This window comes from Thunnus maccoyii, chromosome 20 (assembly GCF_910596095.1).
Source record: "Thunnus maccoyii chromosome 20, fThuMac1.1, whole genome shotgun sequence".
Taxonomy (NCBI): Eukaryota; Metazoa; Chordata; class Actinopteri; order Scombriformes; family Scombridae; genus Thunnus; species Thunnus maccoyii.
In genome coordinates, this window is record NC_056552.1 from 515,235 (window position 1) to 532,734 (window position 17,500).

At 40.2% G+C, this 17,500-nt stretch overlaps 1 protein-coding gene across 2 annotated transcripts; it reads left to right on the forward strand.

The window, feature by feature from the left end:
- The first annotated feature begins 6,338 nt into the window (after nucleotides 1-6,338).
- si:ch211-221j21.3 lies at nucleotides 6,339-10,688 on the forward strand. 2 transcript variants are annotated; one of them, XR_006092846.1, is made up of 4 exons: nucleotides 6,339-6,667; nucleotides 7,658-7,753; nucleotides 7,967-8,029; nucleotides 10,395-10,688. XR_006092846.1 is itself a non-coding variant. In XM_042397135.1 (4 exons), the coding sequence occupies exons 1-4, from the start codon at nucleotides 6,578-6,580 to the stop codon at nucleotides 10,422-10,424; spliced, it is 258 nt and encodes an 85-aa protein (XP_042253069.1). In that variant the 5' UTR covers nucleotides 6,339-6,577; the 3' UTR covers nucleotides 10,425-10,688. The 2 variants fall into 2 exon arrangements, 1 of the variants encoding a protein (XP_042253069.1); XM_042397135.1 differs by having other exon boundaries at nucleotides 6,339-6,646.
- Nucleotides 10,689-17,500: the final 6,812 nt, after the last annotated feature.

Here is a 17,500-nt window from a genome sequence, read left to right on the forward strand (position 1 = left end):
CACATTAAAACAAACTGTTTTATGTCGTTCAGGAAGTGTGCAGCTGATTTTAAGAAACACTGTGTGTGTGTGTGTCTGTGTGTTTATGTGTGTGTGTATATATATATGTCTGTGTGTGCCTGTGTGTGTGTGTGTGTGTGTATATGTATGTGTGTATATGTGTGTGTGTGTCTGTGTGTATCGTTGTGTATGTGTGTATATACATGTGTGTGAATGTGTGTGTCTGCGTGTGTCTTTGTGTGTGTATATCTGTGTGTATTTGTGTGTCTGTATATGTGTATATGTGTGTGTAGATATATGTGTATGTGTGCATGTGTCTTTGTGTGTGTGTGTGTGTATGTGTGTGTGTCTTTGTGTGTATATATGTGTATGTGTGTGTGTGTCTTTGTGTGTATATATGTGTATATGTGTGTGTAGATATATGTGTATGTGTGTGTGTCTGTGTGTGAATGTGTGCATGTGTGTGTGTGTGTGTGTGTGTATATATATATGTGTATGTGTGTGTGTGTGTGTGTGTGTGTGTGTGTGTGTGTGTGTATATTCAGCTCAATTTAATTCAGTTTTATTTATAAAGCACCAAATCATAACAGAAGTGATCTCAGGTCTCGTTCCACGTAGAGCATCCAGACTGAACTCTTTAATCTACAGAGACCCAACATTCCTGCACGAGCAGCAGCAGGAAAACCTCCCCTTTAACGGGAAGAACCGGACTCTAGGCGGACGCCATCTGCCTCGACCGGTTTGACCGGTTTGACCGGTGGTGTTCTTATCATGCTGATGTTTGTCCAAGTGCTCATGTTTCTGATAAGTTTGTTTTTAATTAGTTATTTGACGGTATAGAAAGGGGGTCTGACGTCATGACTGACAGCTGTGACAGCCGCCCTCAAACCTCCGTCAGGCAGTGGGACGGATGAGATGGCGTGTTCCGCGGGGTGTCATCCCGCTGCCCGATTCTGGCTCCAAATGATGTCACTCAAGCAAGATGGCCGCTTCCTTAAAGGACATATTTTTGCTTCACTTTTGCATAGCGCGTCGTCCATATTTATACAGTCTATGGGTGAAACCAGGATGAAGCCTCGTCCTCCGTCCTTGTTTTCTCCTGCTTCAGGCCTCCAGGTCTGTAGGAGGTTTCTGGCCTGTTGCAGGTCAGATCCCCTCTAGAACAGCCCCCCACCCCTACAGGAGGGGTCTGTTCATTTAGGTCTGAGGAGCAGCTTTCTATCCGAAGGAGGGTTAAACAGCGATCAGACCCTCAGACACCAAGCTGGGTGTCTTTCCTTGGGTGTTCTCCAGAAAACAAACTCAGTTTCAGAGAGAGCTAACTTAAACTCAGGGTCAGTGATAGAAAAATCCATGTATTAGTTAAGTAGGTATGGTCATATGTATGTATATATTTGGCAGCAGGGCTTTGAGGGGAACACTATGACAGTCATATGGACATCATGGTCATCATGTGGAAGGTAAAGCTTTGTAAAGCTTTGTCTAGGTCTGTTAGCAGGAATCTGTAACCAACTAAAGGTGCCTCCCAAGGGCATCAAGGCCGTCGATATATACCAGTGACTTTCCTTTGTTTCTTGAGAATTCTCCACGGAGACTCTGCAGACTCTCCATGTCTGCAACATATGTTCTGTTTGAATTAAAGAGACGCTTGACTTCAACCAACCTCAGTCTATTGATAATTTTATCTATCAGTCAGTTACCATGGTAACTTAAACTCTGTGGCAGGTTTTCTTCAACAAACCCTGAGTTTGGCTGTGTTTAGAATCACATACTAACATAGTATTCATACTAAGTAAGATGTCAGATTGAGTATCTACTGCGTTCTAACTGCAGTGTGGATTTTGTCAGTGTGAGAAAAGTCTGGATGTAAACTAGATTAGAATTAGACTTTCTGTGTATGTGACGTGAGTTTACTGGACACACTCAACTGCCCCAAAATGCATTGCATCTCTTCAGACTGCGACATGACTACTGTACAAAAAATATAGAATGAAATTTAAATAATCACAGGAAACCTTTCATCCATAAAGAGTACGCTCTCTGAAGCATTATAAAAGTGTTTATCGCTTATTGATTAGTTATGGATTGTGTGATGTTTGGGAGGAGTCACTGCAGCCTGTCAGACAAAGTGTTGGGTTTAGTTTCGGACACAAAGGAAACAGACCTCAGAGCAGTTTTCTGTCAAATGTTGATTTTTTTATTTTAAATCAGTTTGTTGTACAAATGCTGCGCTCTGATTGGTTAGACCGAAAACAGGATATGATGTCATCAAAAATAGATATTCTGCAGTCAGATAAAAAAATGCTTCAAAATATAAAAATCTGCCTCATAAAAATATAAATCTGCAAACAGGAGAACAAATTAACATTTTATTTATATTTATGTCCCTTTAATTGGCTCCTTTAGAAAACACAAATCCTGATTTTTACACAAACTCATTAAAACTGCTTCGAGTAATATCTCTCAGTTTAAAAGCTTTTACTAAAAGACTTGTGACATTAAAGAAACAAAAAACTGTTTTTAGTCCCTTTAACTGTTAAAGATGATTTCAGGAGTCGACGGGTCTTTTCAGAGTCAACGTCTGTAAACAAAAAGCATTTTTTTGCAATTTTGTGTAAATGTGTCAAAAAAAAAAAATTCTCCAAATCTGTTTTCAGATTGCAAGTGTGTAGAGATTTGTGAATGTGTAGACAAATCTATAAATATGCATTAAATATTAATGGCTGAAAAGTATTTTGCTCCAACAGCTGGAAACAGAAATCAGTTGCAACTCAGATTCGCCTCTAAATTGTCTCTTTTTACGTGTGATTTTTGCTGCACTTCTATAGACTTTTGCTAGCGTTAGCATGTAGCCTGTGCTAGCGTTAGCATGTAGCCTGTGCTGTAAACAGATGGAGCTTATGTGATGTGACATGAGAGTCAGCAGGGAACAAACATGTTATTACCGACAGACTGTACAGATCTGCATGTTAAACTATATTTTCAGTTAACAACCTGCAGCCCGCTGCGTCCGTCACAGTCGGCCAACACATCAGGGCAAAGATACTGGGTCACATGACAGTTAAGTACTGTTGTATTTTGAGGCTGATGGGTCAAACTTACACCAGTTACCTTTGCTATAGTGGTTGTATGAGTTTAGCTTTTTCTGTGTTGTATTTGGAGTGAGCTACGAGGAGCCACGCTGTGTTTGTCTGCTGTCACCTGATCACATCTGATCACCTGATCACATCTGATCACCTGATACACAACAGCACAGAAAAGAACAACAGTCTTACCCGCTGATACTGGTCGGATACTGGTGTCTCTCACTGGGGCAGATGAAGGAATCTGTTCAGCACAGATCATCAGATGACAGCAGACAAAAAAAAAAATCTCAGTTTCGACCAAAAGTTCCAGGTACTTTGGACCCGGAGGAACTAATCTCAGGAACTAAACCTGGAACTTTGTCCTGCTGTGCATCCTGTTTGTGTTTCCATCACATCTGAGGAAGCGGGTTGATCCTGCAGATTAGACCCACGAGGAGTTAAAACATTACAGCCGCGCTTGAAACACAGAATTCACACATGAGGAAACAACAACAACAACAGATTTGTGCTGCTGTTCTTTGTATTTCCTGCTGCATGAGGCTGGTTGGATGTAATGAATGAGTGAAAATGTAACAGAGTGTCTCCACAGTAAATCATCTGTTGACTGTTTGATGCTTTAAAACGTAACCGCCGTTAAACAATCTCTCATTCACTGCTTTGTTCTCGCCACCGCCGCTCCCTCCCTCTCTCTCTGTTTTTAAAACGAGTCAGGAAGCCGACAGCAGAGTCGAACTATCAAACCAACAGAAACGTCCTCGTCCTGAACTGATGCTAGCTCATCTTTTTGAGGGGTAAAACAATCTCCCAGGAGCCTCATTCAGACCCTGATCCCTGCGGTGGAAACGCAGCTGAACACTCACTCTGAATACAACACAGAAACAGCTTCAGTGATCAGACTCCTGTACACACTCACACGTTTCACTACATTTAGAGATTCTTTTACACATTTACTAATAATTTAGCTACAGTATTATCCCCATATATAAATCACAGCTGACGTCATTAACAGACGGCAGCAGCTTTCTGCCTCCATCACATCTAAACATTTACTTTCTTCATAAAGGTTCTCACTTTAAATCTGTTTTATCACATATTTTATTATTGATATTTATTAATATCACTACTCGACTGATGATTCTGTATCTTCTTGTTTCATCTGCAAACTTATTTCATGTCTCATTACAACTACAGCTGCAACCATCAGTTAATTAACTGATTAGTTGCTAACTATTAATCTCCAACTAATAATGTTCAAATTCTCTGATTGCAGCTTATTAAATGTGAATATTTTCTGGTTTATTTAGTCTCTGTGACAGTAAACTGAAGATCTTTGAGTTGTGGTGTTTTAGGAAACACTGATCCACATTTTCTGAACCAGACAACTAATCAAATGATCTAGAAAATAATCGACAGATGAATCGATAATGAAAATAATCATCAGTTTCAGCTGTAATATGGAGAACAACAAGCTAACGAAGCTGTAAACAGAACCGTGACATTACACACTCAGTTTTACACACTCACACATTTACACACTCAAACATTACACACTCACACATTTACACACTCACACATTTACACACTCACACATTATACACTCACACATTTACACACTCACACATTACACACTCACACATTTACACACTCACACATTATACACTCACACATTTACACACACACTCACACATTACACACTCACACATTTACACACTCACACATTTACACACACACACTCACACATTACACACTCACACATTTACACACTCACACATTACACACTCACACATTTACACACTCAAACATTACACACTCACACATTACACACTCACACATTTACACACTCACACATTACACTCACACATTTACACACTCACACATCATACACTCACACATTATACACTCACACATTACACACTCACACATTTACACACACACTCACACATTACACACTCACACATTTACACACACACTCACACATTTACACACTCACACATTTACACACTCACACATTACACACTCACACATTTACACACACACACACTCACACATTACACACTCACACATTACACAATCACATTTATACACTCACACATTTACACAATAACACATTTACACACTCACATTTACACGCTCACACATTTACACACTCACACATCATACACTCACACATTATACACTACACACATTTACACACACACTCACACATTTACACACTCACACATTACACACTCACACATTTACACACACACTCACACATTACACACTCACACATTTACACACTCACACATTTACACACACACTCACACATTTACACACTCACACATTTACACACTCACACATTACACACTCACACATTTACACACACACACACTCACACATTACACACTCACACATTACACAATCACATTTATACACTCACACATTTACACAATAACACATTTACACACTCACATTTACACGCTCACACATTTACATGCTCACACATTTACACACTCACATTTACACGCTCACACGTTTACATACTCACATGTTTACACATTCACACATTTACACACTCAGATGTTACACACTCAGTTTTACACACTCACACATTACACACTCACACATTTACACACACATACACATTTACACACTCACACATTTACACACACACACACACACACACACATTTACACACTCACACATTACACACTCACATTTGCACGGTCACTCATTTAATTATAATGTATGTATTTATATCAGAGGTGGAAGAAGAACCCAGATCCTTTACTGCAGTAAAAGAACCTGTACAGCAATGTAAAAATACTCCATTACAAGTAAAAGTCCTGCATGAAAAATGTGAGCTTATTGTCTTAAACAAAGTACTAAATGGAGCAGAGAGCAGTTGTGCAGTATCTGCAATTTCAGTTGGTTGCGATCTGCAACCTCAACTTTAGATGCCACTAAATCACACATTGGTCCTTTAAGTTCAGTACAGCACTGGTTTGTGTATAGATACGTATGTACTGCATGGATATGTAACGTATGGTATGTGTGCAGTAACTCAACAATGCAATTAAATACTGAATGACATCATTTGGAGAAACAGTTATGGTTCTTTATCTGGTGTAATAATAGTACTAATATAATAATAATAATAATAATAATAATAATAATAATAATAATAATATGGATATCAATTATAAAATAAACATGATTAAATCATTTGAAAGTACTGATGCCTTTATTCTGAAGAACCAGGCTTGTGTCGGACCGGAAGTGTTGATGTAATTGCTGTGAACTCTAAACTTCCGGCCAACAGAAGGTCGAACAACAACAACAGCAGCTAGCAGCTAGCTGTTAGCAGTTAAAGTTCAACCGTTACCGGTCAGCGGCGCCGTTAAACGTCAGGATTTATTCACTGTGAGCGGGAGAGCGGCGACTTCCGGCCGCCGTTTGAACAAACTAACAGGCTAACCGGCTAGCTCCTGGGCTAACTGTTACCTGGTAGCATGCAGTGCGCTACCCTGCTGAAGAAGAGACGTCTGGAGACGGACGCGGAGCCCTGGAGCTGCAGACCGGTGCGTGCGCGTGCGTAACAGGTATTTATCACGTTGTGGGGACATTAATCTGTTCACATGTGGGGACTCGCCTCCATTTTGTGGACAAATAACAAGTCCCATAACGTGATAATAATTACTTTTAGGGTTAAGACTTGTTTCAGGGTTAAAGAAGTGAACAAAGCTGTTTAAAGAAGTGAATCTATGAGGCAGAACTTTAATGTATGAATGAAAGTCCGTTACATTCAAGCCAAACGAGTTCACACAATGCAGATTAAGCCTATCAGCACCTGATAAATCTCTCTGTATTTCACAGTATAGGAAGTTTTTAAATCTCATGTCGGGCGCGACATTCCCGCGCTGGCCGCTCGACCGTTAAAGCTCTTCTTCTAGACTTTACAAAACCGTTAAAAACATTTGTTTTACCGGCTGCTCTGTGTGCCTGTCATTCAAGGTGGCGCATTACAGCTGCTGCACGCCTGTGTCAGCCAATCACAGCCGAGCGTTTCCTTTACTCTCTCTCTGCCAGAAGAGGGAGACAAAGAGTCCCGCACTCCAGCTTTCACCGTTTCAAAACATTTGATAGTTCAAACGGCGGCATCTGCTGGGCAACTATTGGTATTACACATATCATTCTTCATGTTATTGTGTTCAGGAGGGATGTCATGATACTGTACTTCAACATACGCTCCATTTATAAAAACACTTTTGAACTAAAAATAACAACAGTGTTATGTAGCCTTCAAGTAATAAATAAAAAGAAATAACTACTAACATTATAAAAAAAGCTTCTGATATGATTGGCTGTGTGTTTGCTGACTTTGCTCCTGGTCGACATCCTCTCTGACACAGTGAGAGGAAAATAATGATATTCCAGTTATCAGGTTATAACACACACACACACACACACACACACACACCTCTATATACTCAATGCAAGCAGTAGTTTAAATTTACTGACCACCTGCAATGAGAGAATGGATTTGATGATGATGACGACGAAGAGGATTTTTTATTTGTTTTTTTTTTCAGAAGCGGGTGTGTTTGGAGGCGGGACTCCAGACAGCTGAGTGTCCAATGGAAACCGTGGATAGTTTGACTGCGTCCAATCAGCATCAAGAACAGCAGGTCAGTGCAGGTTGTTGTTTATAATTTGTGTGTTCATATTAATCAATAATGAATGTTTCATGTTTTATGAAAGTGTGTGTGTGTGCTGTCGACTACCTGCTGAAACATGACCCACACACTCCCGTCGCCATGGGGACTTTATGTGATGTTGCTGTTGTCATGGAGGCGTTGTTATGGTAACGTGTGTGTGTGTGTGTGTGTGTGATGGTGCAGGTGGGTCCGGTCCGGCCCAGAGCTCCTCTGCTCTGCTGTCCCAGATGTCTCGGAGGAGAACCGGTAAGCTGTGTGTTGGTTTGTGAAGATGCAGGTTATTAACTTGTTTATTAATAATCTAAACCTGAATAATCAGCTTCTGACACGTTAATACGAGTGTTTTTATTGCAAGACTTTTATAGGATATACAGTGGAGATGGTGTAATTAGCCACGCAGCAGCGTTCCCACAACTAAACACAAGAAGGGCAGATCCAGCTGTTACAGTCACACAGTTCATCCTTCACTTAATAGAATCATAAACAGTTACAGACCATAAGACTAGTGCAGATACACACACACACACTGTATATATACACACATGCAATAAATACATAAGATTAAATACATTTAGAAAAATTAACCACCTCCCAAAAAGCCAAGACAAAACCCCCAAATGTGATGATATATAACGAGTTTATCTTTGACAACATGTGTTATTCTCTCAGTGTGCAGTACGTCAACTTCTTCATTCCAGTTCAAAAGAAGCAGCTTCTTCGCTGTAATTCAACAATAAGAAAGAAGTTGTTGTGATTGATCCGACGTCCATATTGATTCTGATGCCCCGGGATTATTAGGAGAGGCTCTACGTCAATATGTCTGTAAATAATTTAGGAATAATATTGAATATATTAGTCCAATTATGAGATGGTTTTGAACAGCTGTGTAAGATCTGCCTGTTGACACGCGTCACAGCCGAGTGACGAATCAGGAAATACTGACACATGGAGACGGCAGCTGTTACTGCTCCGTGTCCACAGCTGTACTGATGAGATCAGAACATATCCGCTCTGTCAGGTGTGCGTGACTCCTCCTGTCAGCTGACTCCTCCTGCGTGGCGGCTCAGCGGTGGCTCTGAAGCGTCCGTTCTTCAGCAGACACATTTATAATATAGTTCAGAGCTGTTTGGACGACGTTTGTCTTCGTTTTACAGCAAATTTCAAACAGGTTTTGCAGCTCGTTTAGACTCTTGTGGCTGTAACTGAACATGACAAACCTTTGCAGCCTAATTTTCTAATGTTTCACATGATGATCATTAAACACAGACTATCTGCAGCGCTGCACTTTGATAGTGACTGCTGGTTAACGGCTGCTATTTATGAACCGTGATCAAATGTCACAGTCGCTCCGACATCTGACAGCAGGTGTGACCAGAAACACGTCAGTGAGAACAACTCTGTCTTCAACAGAGTCTTTGATCATATAGAGTCAGTCCGGCAAAAATAGACCCAGCGTGGACACACACACACACACACACACACACACCAGCTAGAATGACCGTGGATGGTCTCCGGCCGCCATGACGCAGACGCTTGCTGTGGACGTTGCGACTGAAACACGACTTCAGACGCAGTAACGTTGTGCCAGAAATCTTCACAGTGGAAAATAAGCAGACAGGAGTCGCTGCAACATGAACATGAGAAACCACCAGCAACAACTGTAGATGTTTATTATCCTACTGTTTTACAAACTGGAGGGAGCTAAAGCCGATCGAACTCCTCAGAGAAAGAAAGAAAAACATAAATCACTGACCGAACGTCTAAACTTCACAGAAACTGGAGAGAAGAGATGAAAGCAAAGTGCTGCAGACCTCTACAGAACCTGGGCTCTTATTTACAAAACTACATTCTACACAGCAACATGCTCAGAGCCCGCAGGCCTTTAAACCACCTGGTCCGAGTCTAGAAACCAATCAGCTCCCAGGAAACAGACACAGCCAATCAGAGAGGCTCACCTGCAGCCCATCAGCAGGTTCACCAGAGAGAGAGGGAGAGAAATCCACACAGCACATACACGAATACACAGACGACTCAGACTCATAACAGTGTTTATGTCTGACAGGGAATTAAACTGAACTCCAGTAACCAGTTCCAGTCAGCTGATGTCTTAACTGGGCAGACCGCTGATGACTCTGACATGTGTACATGTAACATGTAACAGGGGAGCAGTGGATGAAAGCAGAGATCCTCTTTAACCGACACAAAGTCTCAGAGTCAGTTTCCTGATGAACATGTGACCTCTGACCTCTCACTGCGCTCTGCGACACACAGACACACCCCCAAAAAAACCGAGAGCAGCGTCTTCTCTCACTAGTACAGTTATAAATCAGAGAGCGAACGTTATTTTCATGATCAGCTCATCGTTCGCTCCATAAAATGTCAGAACACAGCCAAACATGTCCGCCCTGGTTGTGTAAAGCCCGAGGTGACGTCACAGGCGTCCAGCTCTCAAATCCACAGCTGACAAACTGGGAACAGTGGGAGGGGGGTTTGAATTTGATGCTAGAAAATGTTTCTGCTCATCAGAAGAGTTTGAAGGAGAGAAATGTGATCAGTGATCCGCTCCATGTAGAAGCAGATTCACAGTAAGTGTGTTTCCACGTGTTTCCAGGGTCACATCAACCACATCATGGGAGTCTGAACAGCTGATCAACAACACTCCTACAGGACGAAGAGGACGACGACGAAGAGGAGGAGGAGGACGACGAGGAGCACGAGGAGGAGGCGTCTAACATGTCACAAACCGTCCACACCTTCTTCTTCAGGTGTTTTACAACCTCTCCGCCCCACCCCGTCCACTCCTATCCGATGATGTCATTATGACCACGCCCACTTAAAGGGCCGCAGCTGTGTGGGTTTTTTTTGTTTGTTTGTTTGTTTGTTTAAAGTGCAGATTGTAATTTCACGTTCATGCTGATCATTCTCTGAATCCTCCTTCAGTTCTTACAGTTCAAAGGTTTCTCAACACAAAGTCCCACTTACTTGTTGTTCTCAACCACTTCTCATGGTCTTCCTCGGCTGGTGGTGTTCGCTCAGTCGTCATGGAGACGGTTTAGTGGTTATTAAGTGACTTAAACATGAAAATGTAATTTTCTGAAAATCAACCTGCAGAGAGAAAATCAGTGTCAGAAAAGTTTGTTTTATTTTGAAATCTCTCTGTGTTGATGTGTTCAAGGACACTCGGACATCTGAGACTGAGACTCAAATCAACTGAAGCCATTTGAAACTGAGTGTTTGGGTTAAAGCTGCAACGATGAATGAATGAATTCTTTAATTAAGCATCGTTTTTAAGTAAAAATGGCAAAAACGTACCTGTTCCAGCTTCTCAAATGTATTTTTATTGTTTTCCTCGTCATCTGTGACAGGAAAGGGTTTTCGGGAGTTTTGGACTGTTGAACAAAACACGTTTGAGAACTTGAACTCTGGGAACTAGTGTTTGACATTTTTAAATATTTGCTGATATATGATAGTCCAAATGATTAACGGAGAGAATAATCAGTAGATTAATTGATAATAAAAGTAATTGTTAGTTATTATGGGCTGTCTGTGATCTACTGCAGCTGCACTCAACCTCATCTGAACGCCGTAAATCAGTCTCAGTCGGGAGGAAAAAACCTTTTCAGCAGCTGAGTCTCAAATGTCCAAGTGTCCTTGAAGGTACCATCAGCAGGGATGTGTTCAGGGGTTTTAGGTAGAAAGATAAAATTCTGTGTAAGGGTCCTTTTAATAGAATGAGAGTTGTAGCCCCGCCCCCTCCGGCCCATCCAATCAAACGTTTCCCTCCTCCTACCTGACATCTGATTGGTTCACACTTTCTGTCAGGAGCACATGAACCTGAACGTCCGACGTGCCGTGAACTCATCAGTCAGTTTCCTAAATCACTTTTATATCAGCTGACGATCAATAATCAATGACTCGGCTGTGATTTGACACCCAGTGCGGGTCAGTTATTTGACCTTTGACCTCCACGCTGCCTCTGATGTCATTGCGCTCCTCGTGAGACGTTCACTGTCTCACAGTAAAGGGCTATTACACTCTTTTGATGGTTGATTAAAGGGTCAAAGGTCACTAGAGTTGAACTCGTCAATCAGCTGATCACAGCGACTCCTTCAGAAAGAACAATTTCAGTCGGATTTCTGAACGTTACAAAGATCAGATAAACTTTATTGATCCCGTGCAGGCAAATTAAAGGAGAAGGCTGCGATTTTCTATATTTTTATTACTGTCAACAAACCAGCGATGTATTGATCTGCTTTACAAGTATTGTGAAATATCTTCTTCCTTTAAAGACCCTGCACAGCCAAGCTCCGCCCACACAGGTGATGTCAGGTGTGTTACCTGTGTGTGGGCGTGTCCAGACTGTCTGATTGACATCTCTGTCACTCTGCTGTTAGATTTGTTGATCAGTTGATTAATCGATTATCAAAATAGTTGAGGATTAATTTAACAGTTGGAAACTAATCGATTAATCGACTATCAGGTTACAACAGGGATGTTTTCAGCTGTTAAAAAGCCAGAAAATTCAAACTTCGAATCAACTAGACGATCGATCATTCAGTCAGCAACTATTTTAATGACTGAATTATCATTTTTTTAACCAAAAATACCCAAAATTTACTGATTCCAACTCCCAACTGTCCAAATTTTATGGTTTTCTTTGTCTTCTGTGATGGTAACTGAGTATCTGTACTGTCACGGTTCTGTTTACAGCTTCGTTAGCTTGTTGTTCTCCATATTACAGCTGAAACTGATGATTATTTTCATTATCGATTCATCTGTCGATTATTTTCTAGATCATTTGATTAGTTGTCTGGTTCAGAAAATGTGGATCAGTGTTTCCTAAAACACCACAACTCAAAGATCTTCAGTTTACTGTCACAGAGACTAAATAAACCAGAAAATATTCACATTTAATAAGCTGCAATCAGAGAATTTGAACATTATTAGTTGGAGATTAATAGTTAGCAACTAATCAGTTAATTAACTGATGGTTGCAGCTGTAGTTGTAATGAGACATGAAATAAGTTTGCAGATGAAACAAGAAGATACAGAATCATCAGTCGAGTAGTGATATTAATAAATATCAATAATAAAATATGTGATAAAACAGATTTAAAGTGAGAACCTTTATGAAGAAAGTAAATGTTTAGATGTGATGGAGGCAGAAAGCTGCTGCCGTCTGTTAATGACGTCAGCTGTGATTTATATATGGGGATAATACTGTAGCTAAATTATTAGTAAATGTGTAAAAGAATCTCTAAATGTAGTGAAACGTGTGAGTGTGTACAGGAGTCTGATCACTGAAGCTGTTTCTGTGTTGTATTCAGAGTGAGTGTTCAGCTGCGTTTCCACCGCAGGGATCAGGGTCTGAATGAGGCTCCTGGGAGATTGTTTTACCCCTCAAAAAGATGAGCTAGCATCAGTTCAGGACGAGGACGTTTCTGTTGGTTTGATAGTTCGACTCTGCTGTCGGCTTCCTGACTCGTTTTAAAAACAGAGAGAGAGGGAGGGAGCGGCGGTGGCGAGAGCAAAGCAGTGAATGAGAGATTGTTTAACGGCGGTTACGTTTTAAAGCATCAAACAGTCAACAGATGATTTACTGTGGAGACACTCTGTTACATTTTCACTCATTCATTACATCCAACCAGCCTCATGCAGCAGGAAATACAAAGAACAGCAGCACAAATCTGTTGTTGTTGTTGTTTCCTCATGTGTGAATTCTGTGTTTCAAGCGCGGCTGTAATGTTTTAACTCCTCGTGGGTCTAATCTGCAGGATCAACCCGCTTCCTCAGATGTGATGGAAACACAAACAGGATGCACAGCAGGACAAAGTTCCAGGTTTAGTTCCTGAGATTAGTTCCTCCGGGTCCAAAGTACCTGGAACTTTTGGTCGAAACTGAGATTTTTTTTTTGTCTGCTGTCATCTGATGATCTGTGCTGAACAGATTCCTTCATCTGCCCCAGTGAGAGACACCAGTATCCGACCAGTATCAGCGGGTAAGACTGTTGTTCTTTTCTGTGCTGTTGTGTATCAGGTGATCAGATGTGATCAGGTGACAGCAGACAAACACAGCGTGGCTCCTCGTAGCTCACTCCAAATACAACACAGAAAAAGCTAAACTCATACAACCACTATAGCAAAGGTAACTGGTGTAAGTTTGACCCATCAGCCTCAAAATACAACAGTACTTAACTGTCATGTGACCCAGTATCTTTGCCCTGATGTGTTGGCTGACTGTGACGGACGCAGCGGGCTGCAGGTTGTTAACTGAAAATATAGTTTAACATGCAGATCTGTACAGTCTGTCGGTAATAACATGTTTGTTCCCTGCTGACTCTCATGTCACATCACATAAGCTCCATCTGTTTACAGCACAGGCTACATGCTAACGCTAGCACAGGCTACATGCTAACGCTAGCAAAAGTCTATAGAAGTGCAGCAAAAATCACACGTAAAAAGAGACAATTTAGAGGCGAATCTGAGTTGCAACTGATTTCTGTTTCCAGCTGTTGGAGCAAAATACTTTTCAGCCATTAATATTTAATGCATATTTATAGATTTGTCTACACATTCACAAATCTCTACACACTTGCAATCTGAAAACAGATTTGGAGAATTTTTTTTTTTTGACACATTTACACAAAATTGCAAAAAAATGCTTTTTGTTTACAGACTTTGACTCTGAAAAGACCCGTCGACTCCTGAAATCATCTTTAACAGTTAAAGGGACTAAAAACAGTTTTTTGTTTCTTTAATGTCACAAGTCTTTTAGTAAAAGCTTTTAAACTGAGAGATATTACTCGAAGCAGTTTTAATGAGTTTGTATAAAAATCAGGATTTGTGTTTTCTAAAGGAGCCAATTAAAGGGACATAAATATAAATAAAATGTTAATTTGTTCTCCTGTTTGCAGATTTATATTTTTATGAGGCAGATTTTTATATTTTGAAGCATTTTTTTATCTGACTGCAGAATATCTATTTTTGATGACATCATATCCTGTTTTCGGTCTAACCAATCAGAGCGCAGCATTTGTACAACAAACTGATTTAAAATAAAAAAATCAACATTTGACAGAAAACTGCTCTGAGGTCTGTTTCCTTTGTGTCCGAAACTAAACCCAACACTTTGTCTGACAGGCTGCAGTGACTCCTCCCAAACATCACACAATCAATCACTAATCAATAAGTGATAAACACTTTTATAATGCTTCAGAGAGCGTACTCTTTATGGATGAAAGGTTTCCTGTGATTATTTAATATTCATTCTTTAGTTTTCATCAGGTTTATAACAATATATTGATCCTTTCATGGTCACAAAGAGCATTTATACAAAATATTTACACAAGAAACTTCATGTTACAAATAATAAACATCAGTGACTCAATGAAAAATAGGAATTATGATAAAATAATATAGAAAAACAAACATGTAGGTAAAATTAATACAATCAGAGCAAAATACACAGTAACACTGAATGAGTGTGTAACAGTTAGAGAATAGAATATAGAATATTTTTTGATAAGCGATGTACTCAGAGAGCACGTCTATAAAAACATTTTAAATCTTTACGTGATGCAGAACTGAACATTTCTGAGAAAATGAATGTTTGAACCACAGAGAAACATTCACACATATAACAAGTTTTTTTTATCACAGTTAAAGTGGATTTAAATAAACAGAAACTGAACAAAGCTCAGAACTCAAAGCTGCCATGTTGGACTGAAACCTTTCAGTGTTTGAGTTCATAAAATCAAACCTGAAACAAACTGAAAGTCCAAACAGCAGCGAGATGAAGAACAGACAGAAGACCTGTTACAGTTTCCTTCTGCTTAAATATTATTTATCTGTTCACCAACAGAAGCAGAAGCAACGTTGTTTATTGTTGTGTATTTGTATATATTTCTGAACGTGCCTTAGAGGTCCAGCAATAAGTCTTGAGAGTACATGCCCAGTGTTGTTTGCAGCAACGTAACACAGTTCAATAGTAGAGCTTAAGTCTCTTAAACGTGTTTAAGTCATTAACACTGCGGATGTAATTCAACCTCTGACCACAATGTGGGTTGCAATGGCAGAGTGGCGCTGTCTGTATTTCTGTTCGTTGCCTCCGTGAGCAGAAGAAGAAGCAAATCAACATTATCAACGTTATTTATGAGGTATTTCTTATATATTTCTCGAGAACCGCTCATCCAAACAACTTCACACATCACCACTGCACTTCCTCGTTTCCCCAGCGATCCACCTGCCAGGTATGAAGTAGATCAGATGAACAGTTCCCGAGATACGCGAAGGGCAAACACACACAGACAGACAGTCCTAGCTTTATATAGAGAGATACTAGGGGTGCGCCCGAATACCAATACGTTATTCGGCAAAGCACAAATAGTGGGTTTTTTACAAACATTTATTTTGTATAAATATATTTTTTTAAAAATCGATAAGAAAAAAGTCAAAGACCAGCGTGCAGGTCGGTTACATCACTATCTCAGTGTCTCTCCTCTGCTCCGCTGAGACGTCTATCAGCAGGTCTCAGTGAGGGGAGTCACATCCACCTGCTGCATGACGCACATTTCCTTGTTTGGACATCAGTCCTGGAGTTGGGGGTGTTCCCAGAGATAAAGCTGAACTACTGACACAAGCAAAGTGCTCTTAAAGACTCTCCATAACCTGTTGTTCCCCTTCTCCTTTCCACAAAGTTAGGTTGTAAAAAATAGGCAATAAATGAAAAGTGCAAAGCAAGAATCACCTTTGAAGTTCCTCCCTACATGTTACAGGCTGTACTGTCTCTGACTGTGTAAATAGGTAGAGGTCTGTCTGCAATGAGGCGATGCACTTATTGTAACACTAATTTTCTAAAGTTAAAAGTGTAGTAAAAACAAAAACAGGATTTTTAATCCTCTATAGATACAAATACTGGGCTCTCTGCACATCCCGAGTACAAACTCAATCAGTGTGTGCTGCTTACTGCATATTAAATGAACCAACAGTCAACAACAGTCAAGCTTCCACTGAATGAAAATTGTTTATCATAAATGTAAAACATTACGTCTGCCACTCAATGTAATATTTTCCAGTTAATTTAAGGATAATTGGAATTATTAAATATTTTACTGTTATATAATATAATATTTTTTGTACAGTAGTCATGTCGCAGTCTGAAGAGATGCAATGCATTTTGGGGCAGTTGAGTGTGTCCAGTAAACTCACGTCACATACACAGAAAGTCTAATTCTAATCTAGTTTACATCCAGACTTTTCTCACACTGACAAAATCCACACTGCAGTTAGAACGCAGTAGATACTCAATCTGACATCTTACTTAGTATGAATACTATGTTAGTATGTGATTCTAAACACAGCCAAACTCAGGGTTTGTTGAAGAAAACCTGCCACAGAGTTTAAGTTACCATGGTAACTGACTGATAGATAAAATTATCAATAGACTGAGGTTGGTTGAAGTCAAGCGTCTCTTTAATTCAAACAGAACATATGTTGCAGACATGGAGAGTCTGCAGAGTCTCCGTGGAGAATTCTCAAGAAACAAAGGAAAGTCACTGGTATATATCGACGGCCTTGATGCCCTTGGGAGGCACCTTTAGTTGGTTACAGATTCCTGCTAACAGACCTAGACAAAGCTTTACAAAGCTTTACCTTCCACATGATGACCATGATGTCCATATGACTGTCATAGTGTTCCCCTCAAAGCCCTGCTGCCAAA